This window comes from Hibiscus syriacus, unplaced genomic scaffold, assembly GCF_006381635.1.
Source record: "Hibiscus syriacus cultivar Baekdansim isolate YM2019G1 unplaced genomic scaffold, ASM638163v2 tig00111153_pilon, whole genome shotgun sequence".
NCBI lineage: Eukaryota > Viridiplantae > Streptophyta > Magnoliopsida > Malvales > Malvaceae > Hibiscus > Hibiscus syriacus.
Genome location: NW_024063000.1, coordinates 67454 through 74864, shown reverse-complemented (window position 1 = coordinate 74864; position 7411 = coordinate 67454). Strand labels below are relative to the sequence as shown.

Here is a 7411-nt window from a genome sequence, read left to right as displayed (position 1 = left end):
ATTTTCATGCATAACAAATGTTTGCACATATTTACTTAGCTTTATATTATGTTTACACATGTTTTAGATTCATTTATTATGTTTTACATATCATGGCAACATGTATTCATTCATTCATTAACTCATGTCATGTTATTCTAGCTCATTTTATGTTTCTTTAGCTCATTTGCATGCATGCATCTATTTTCTATCTCATATATGTTTTCTTAAAGGTCATGAGCGTCCTATGCCTTCTATCTAGCTTATATACATGTTATCTTAGCTTCTAGACGATCATTCATAGCTCATATCACTCAAACACTTCACGACAACATGCATTTTACCTTAAATGAGCTCACACATTGCTTACTTTATTTGTTTGTTGATTCCTATAGGTGAAACACAAAGCAAGGCATATTATGGTAACTTGGTTTGCTAAAAGGAAAAGCATAGAAGCGCACACTAGCTCATGAACGTTATGGTAGCTCATTTCATTACTTAAGGAGCTTCAACTTAGCTGGAGGATATCTTTGGACCAAATTACTGAAAAGTGGACTAAAGGTAGCTGGAAGTAGATGAGAAGACCAAAGCTAACTAGCTTGAGTTCATCAAGCTATAGCTTACCTAGTTAGCTACCAAGACACTCACCTAGCTTACCTTGAAGCTAGTTCATCTCTAGGCTGCCCAAGGACTTCAAGACATCATCCTGTGGTTGCAACCTCACAAAAGAATTGCAAGAAGACCCATATGCATTCAAGTAGGCTGCCATGTGCATCATTCAAGCGTGTGCACTCCATGTGACATCATATAGGCACCAAAACACCAAGGGATGCTTCCTATTCGGCCAAAGACTCATTCCTCTTCATTTTGGCGCCAAATAACTTCCAAATGCATTCGAAACATCCTTAGGGCCGAACCAACACCTTATCATTCAGCCAAGAGCATGTATCTTCATTAAAATCATGTATTTTCATTAAAAATCATGTATTTTCAAAGGGGTTTCAACCTTAGCCGAACCATCATGTGTTTATTCAGCCTAAACCCTTTGAAAACTATAAATAGGCTATTGCATTTCATTTGTAAACAATCCTTTTGATTAATATAAAACTCTTTGTGAGAATTTCTCTCTTGCAAGTTCTTTAAGAACTTTATCGATTATAAAAACTTTCCTAAGTTTGTGACGTCAATCCACTCCTAGATACTTTGAGATCCTAGTTTCCATAACTAGAGGGTTCAAGTCCTATCCTACCATCCCTTACTTAAGTTTATAAAGAACGGGGTTAAACTTTCTATAGTTTTTCTTCATCTTTAGCTTATTTAAGATACTATTTCATCCTTTCCAATTTCCATCACCTTCACGCCTACACCATCACCATTCCATTGTCATTTCATCACCATAGAAACATCTTTCATTCGTCATCAAGGTAAACTTCCATCATCATCATTGAGGGTCGAATCATCTTCCATTTGAAGGATATTTCTACATCACTTCCGCAACATACTTTGATAACATCTCTATCCTTTTATTTATTCTTCAATTCATTTCTTTCATTCATTTCTTATTCCATTTAATCATTTTTTTCATTACTTTGTACAGACTACTTATAAATTCAAGTGTAGCATTTGGTGTCTCTCCTAGATCGGGAAACAACAAGGTTGACATCTTCTCCATCATTGAAGAAGCTTGGATAGCCTTACATCAACCATGCTCATTCGTTTCTTGAATCTAACTCTTTTGATATTAGATAAATGGATAAATTCTCGAGATCATCTCTCAATTCACTCAACAACAATTAAAGAACCAAGAATGAACAAACTTTGAATTAAAAAGACAATAAAAAACTTAAACAAAAAGTTTTCACAACCACAAAATCCCTATAACCCTAGCCAAATTAATTTTGTTCATGGATGGATGCAAAAAGATTACAAGATAAAGATTTCAATCCCATGAAAAGAAAAATAATGAAGAAATAAAGAAAAAAGATTGTGTTCCCTTTTCTTTCTTTAGCTACCTCTCTCTTTTTGTGCATTTTCTGTTCTCTTTTATAGGAGATGTGTGTGTTCCTTTTCTTCTTGGAGGAAAGTTTTAATTACAATAAAAGAGTTATTAAATCTCTTTTAAATAAAAGAGATATAAATCTATTTTAATAAAAGAAATAAATATCTTTTATCTTTATCCTTAAATTCCTTGAAATTAAGACTTCTTTCTTTTATTAACTTCTGTTTAGATATCCAACTTTATAGGAATTATCTCCTTGTATCGTGATTATCTTTAATGAGGTAGACCCCACCAAAAATCAGCTTCATTTGCAAATTTTAATCTGCACAAATTTATACACACCATCAATATTTTTTCCACAAAATTAACTAAAATGTAATATCAAACTTAACGATGAAGGAAACTATGAAATTATATATGAATGGCTAATAATGAAACTAGACCAAACCTAAATCTAGTAATAATTATGGGTAAAAGGGTAAAAATATAATATTTTTATACGCTTAACAAACACATATAGACGCTCGAACTCAAGACTTCATATATATATATATATATATATATATTCTTTTATACCACTAAACACTACAAGAAAATATACCTTTAATGACACACGAACGATGACACACGCTAATTTATGACTTGCAAAAAATGTGTCATAAAAAATGTCACGTTTCTTAAAATCTGAATGATTTATGACTTACAATAATGTGTGTCATATTTAATAGTCATAATCCAAAAAAATTGCAAAAACACGGAGTACACTTTTAATTGTGTGTCATATGTAAAAGTCGTCTTTTAATTCCCCCCATTATTTTCATCATTTCCCGCTTATTTTTTCCCTTTTGCCTTTAACTTGAAGCATCTTCATAATCGAAATTTTACCTTTTTCCCCTATTTTTTACGTTTCATTTCTATTTAAAATTGTTTCAGGTTCTCAAAAATGACTCAAGATGTGGAGATGAAAGAACAACCAGCTCCTTCCAATTCCGTTACATCCTCTTCTCCGTCCACTTTGCACCGTATATGCATCTATAACATCCATTCCCCCTCTCGCACGCATATTTTTTACGCCTGGTGGTAGAATTTGATTTGCTATTTTCTAATGTTTCTGAACTGGGAACTTGTGGGATTTATCGGATTTGAATAAATTTTTCTGGGTTTATGTTAGATTTGAAGGAAATTGTGTCTCTGATAGAGACCGGTGCATACGACCGTGAAGGTGGTGTAGTTGCACCAAATTCTGAGTCTCTAGCTGTGGAAAACGTAGATTCTTGGGCTAATCAAAATTATGGGTTAGAGATTTGCATTAATGTTCACTCTAATTTAGCACATAATTGTTATTCAGTGAGCTGAAGGAATCTGGAACCAGCAATGTTGGACCCATTGGTGGAGAGGAAGTACGTCCGCCCTTACCTGTAGTAAGGGAGGCACTTTATGATGATGCATCGCTATATGGTATCTTCTACTTTTAATTTTTAACAGTTAGATTATTGCAGTGTTATATATTATTTTTCTTTTCTTCATATGAAATTGCAAATGTATATGTCGGTTTTTCTTTTATGGTAATTTTCTTGTGGTGTGTCTCTGTATGTCAGCTCATGCATGCTTGTATTGTCTACAGTTGTTGTATGATTTGGAGAGAATTCTACTGCAATTTCGTAATAATTCCATATGTGGTAATATTTCATTTTCTAATATTCGTACAGAGCATCAAGCTTGGGATTCCCTCCTCAACAGTCTGATTCGTTAATTGCTTTCCGTAATTTTGATGAGGAAATGAAACGTCCTAGGGTTTGGGAATCAGATGAAGGTCTTCTTCCACGGTTGATGCTCCTCGAGATAACCTTGCCTCTTTGTATCGTCCTCCTTTTAATCTGATGTTCCAGGGACCTTTTGAAAACTTATATTGATTATCATAGAATTTATTATTCCTTACGAAGTGTGACTTGTATATCAACCTCAAAATTTTATCCTTTTAAGTGATAATATCCCTTGTTGGACCATTTAGTACGTAGCCCAGGGCTTATAACTTTGTTTTGAGGGAAAATGATATTTTGTGCCTTGGGTTAATGTGGACTAGAAAATTGGATTTTGAGGCCGCCTTTTCAATATTTTTCTCTTTGACTTTGAAAGTCAATTTAATCAAAGGCTATATGTCTATCATTTAGGCAAAAGCTGTTGCATCTGTTGAAGATAAGCAGAGGCGGACCTAGGAGCCTTCGTCAGGGGTTGTAAGAGCCTCAGGGGTGGCACTTTTGAGGGGTAGCACTTGGAATAGGGGTGGCACTTGTGGAGGGGTTGCTTGGGATACCCCAAACACCATGGAGATCCATCCCTAGATAAGGGGTTACCCGGGATACCCGGGCTCTATGGAGGTCCGCCCCTGAAGATAAGTGGCTACTTGTGAACTTACAATCTTCCAAGGAGTTCAGCTCACATATGGTATTGTTTGAGTCTTCCCCTTTCCTCTAGTTGAAACTAATAATTTTTTTTACTTCATTCCCTGGGTTTGAAGTGGCTTATAATGTAATCATATATTCTGATGTTGTTTGTGTTTTTGAAGCTTAATCGAGATACATGGAGAAATGAAGCAGTTTCTCAAACTGTTAGCACCAACTTTATTTTCTGGCAGGTTAGTATGATGTTTTCTAGTTGACCTTGTCCTGTTTGCCATCTCTCTCTCATCCTATACTATATGTTTTACCCATATTCTATGGTTTTTACCTTCCATTTATTTTCTTAACAGATTGATGCAGGACCATCCCAGATTATTTTAATTATTTTATTTTTAGGACTAGTTTTTTTAGTTATCAGTTGTTACATTAGTTTATCTTTTGTGTCCTATTAGATGGTTATGTGGTTAGCATAGGACTATTAGTGATAACTTTATCATAATTACATACTAGAAGGCTATTAGGGCGGTTATCATTTGCCATTAAGAGAATTTTTAATAGAATTGACTGCTGGAATATTCCAGAACATTTTTTCTTTATCCCTAATTCAATTAGGTTATATCATCTTTTTTCAATTTCCATAGTTGTTTTGTATTTCCTCTCCATCACAGATGCTATTGTATAATTAGGAATGTGTTTTGAACTCTCTTTTATCTTTTGATTGTGGTTAAATCTGCAAGATTCTTATATGATGCAAGATTCTTATATGATGCAAGTTGTTTGCAACTTCTTGTTAATGGAGATATAAAGATGCTTTCTCTTAAAATGGGAACTTAATCTGATAACTTCAGTTTTTTTATCAGCCAAAAATTGCCGGGGAAATCAAATAGTCCTCTAAGACAACTGCCACATTTTATTGTGTATATACGACTTTAGGAGTCAAAGCCTCGTATATTAAGTGTCATATGCATCTATAGAGGACTTTCATATCATTGTATTTTTGAATCTCTTGTTTCTTTATATTCTTTATTTTATTGATGTTGTCTTATGGATCTAGGTATATGATGATACAAGTGAGGGGAGGAAAGTTTGCACCTATTACAAGCTAGATTTAGTTCCTGTAGTGCTTATTATTGACCCAATCACAGGACAGAAAATGCGCTCCTGTTGTGGAATGGTTCAACCTGAGAGTTTGTTGGAGGTATCTATTTTGTAACATTAATGCAGATGGGAAGTTCTTAGGAAAATAAGCAAAAATGAAATGGTTCTAAATGAAGGCTAATAAAATTATGATTTATGGTAGTTAAAGAATTTTCAAGTCATGGATTTTGTGATTTGATACAAGGCATTTTAACCTTTAGGACCTGATTCAATTCATGGATGGTGGCCCAAGGGATTATCATGCAACTCTGTCTCATAAACGTCCAAGAGGAAGCTCAATTACACTGCAACAAAAAATTAAAGGTAATAATGTATCTTCTTTTCTACACCAAGTTTATCTGTAGAGAACAAGTTAACGATTAAATAAGTTTCAGCCTATAGTTCCAAGACCTGTTACAATAAAGGCAGTAAAGTTGACAATATTTTTTATGAATTCATGGAAAGTTTCAACTTGAAAGTTTCAAGGGGGAGTGAGAGAAACGCTTTATCTATGTCTTAATTCTATAGATAATACTGTTGCATTCATGGATAATGACAAGGAATAACTTTTAAGAAACATGAAAAAAAATCCATCCAGAATAATATATGATGTTTACAAAATTATTTGACTCGTCTGTATGTTGTCTTTAGTATATATTCTTATGCGTGTTTTCTTTTATGGAAATCTCAGTATGTATGTTTCTAGAATACATGATCAAAAGATATTCTAGGTCTAATTAACATATCTTTAATTGACATTAATCTTCTAGCCCTGCACCGGATTGCAACATTGAGCCATGACGAGCTGGGTCAGGTAAATTTTCAAATATTTGAGCAATTATATCTATGATGTGTTAGGATGTTATATATAACTGTTTTTATCATGTAGGAAACGCTTCTTAACCTGCTACTTCGCAATTTCCTTCATTACAATTTATATGACCAAGTCGAGAAACTGAGATAAATGGCACTCAGATTTGAAGCTCATTCAAACCAACAGGCAAATCATAATCTTAGTTAACTTTTTATCTTTGAACATTAAATAATAAAGTAACCCATGGGCTGAGAATAATGCCCACTTCATTTCATCCAATTGAGTTGCATTTTTATGGTTATTGAATGGTTTCCTGGGGCATGGTTACCTTTGTGGTTGTAGCTTTAGAAACTTACAGTTACCTTTTGCTCATATGAGAAAGGTTATCCTCTGCAGCTTTGTCGGTACCTCTTTTACTTGGGAAAGATTAGGACAATCCAATTGGAGTACACATACGCCAAAGAGTGTCTCCTCCAAACTGCTAGGAAAGCCCCTGTCGCAGCACTTGGTTTCCGGGTTCAATGCAACAAATGGGCCATTATTATCTGATTACTACTAGGAGAAATCCCTGAGAGGATTGTTTTTATGAAGAAAGGCATGGAGAAGGCATTGAGGCCCTACATTGAATTGACAATTGTCAGTAAAAAGAGTTTTTCATACTTAAATTTTCTTTTCATTCTACATGTAGAAAATCGAGTCTGATATTGGAAGCATGTCTTTCCTGGAAAGAAAACGGAGAGAATCGTGTGTCTATATCTTCATGTTATTATTCAAATATTGGATTGTTGTTATTTAAATATGATTTAAGCACACAAAAAAGGGTTATTCAAATATGATTTTAAATATTGGATTGTTGTTATTATTCATATCATACATACACATTAGTCATACAACTATCATATGGATTTGAAGTATGATGCTATTCTAAACAAATTAATGCAAGTACTTCTTAACAAGACTGAAAACTGTGAATTCGTGTCATGATAATGTATATAATTTATATGGGAAGTTTTACTAATTAAATGTGTAAAATTTATTTTTACATATGCTTCAAAGAATGCATATGTAAAATTGGTTATTTTA

At 33.7% G+C, this 7411-nt stretch overlaps 1 protein-coding gene across 1 annotated transcript; it reads left to right on the top strand.

Moving 5' to 3' along the window:
* Positions 1-4265: 4265 nt before the first annotated feature.
* LOC120154944 (plant UBX domain-containing protein 7-like) lies at positions 4266-6402 on the top strand. The gene is made up of 5 exons (XM_039166553.1): positions 4266-4423; positions 4545-4613; positions 5432-5575; positions 5736-5838; positions 6285-6402. The coding sequence occupies exons 1-5, from the start codon at positions 4421-4423 to the stop codon at positions 6362-6364; spliced, it is 399 nt and encodes a 132-aa protein (XP_039022484.1). The 5' UTR covers positions 4266-4420; the 3' UTR covers positions 6365-6402.
* Positions 6403-7411: the final 1009 nt, after the last annotated feature.

What these genes read in the sequence shown, in the direction of transcription:
- LOC120154944 (XM_039166553.1), top strand. An exon ending in AACCTGAGAGTTTGTTGGAG is followed by an intron (nt 5,576 to 5,735) that starts GTATCTATTTTG and finishes TTTAACCTTTAG; the next exon opens with GACCTGATTCAATTCATGGA. An exon ending in ACTGCAACAAAAAATTAAAG is followed by an intron (nt 5,839 to 6,284) that starts GTAATAATGTAT and finishes TTAATCTTCTAG; the next exon opens with CCCTGCACCGGATTGCAACA.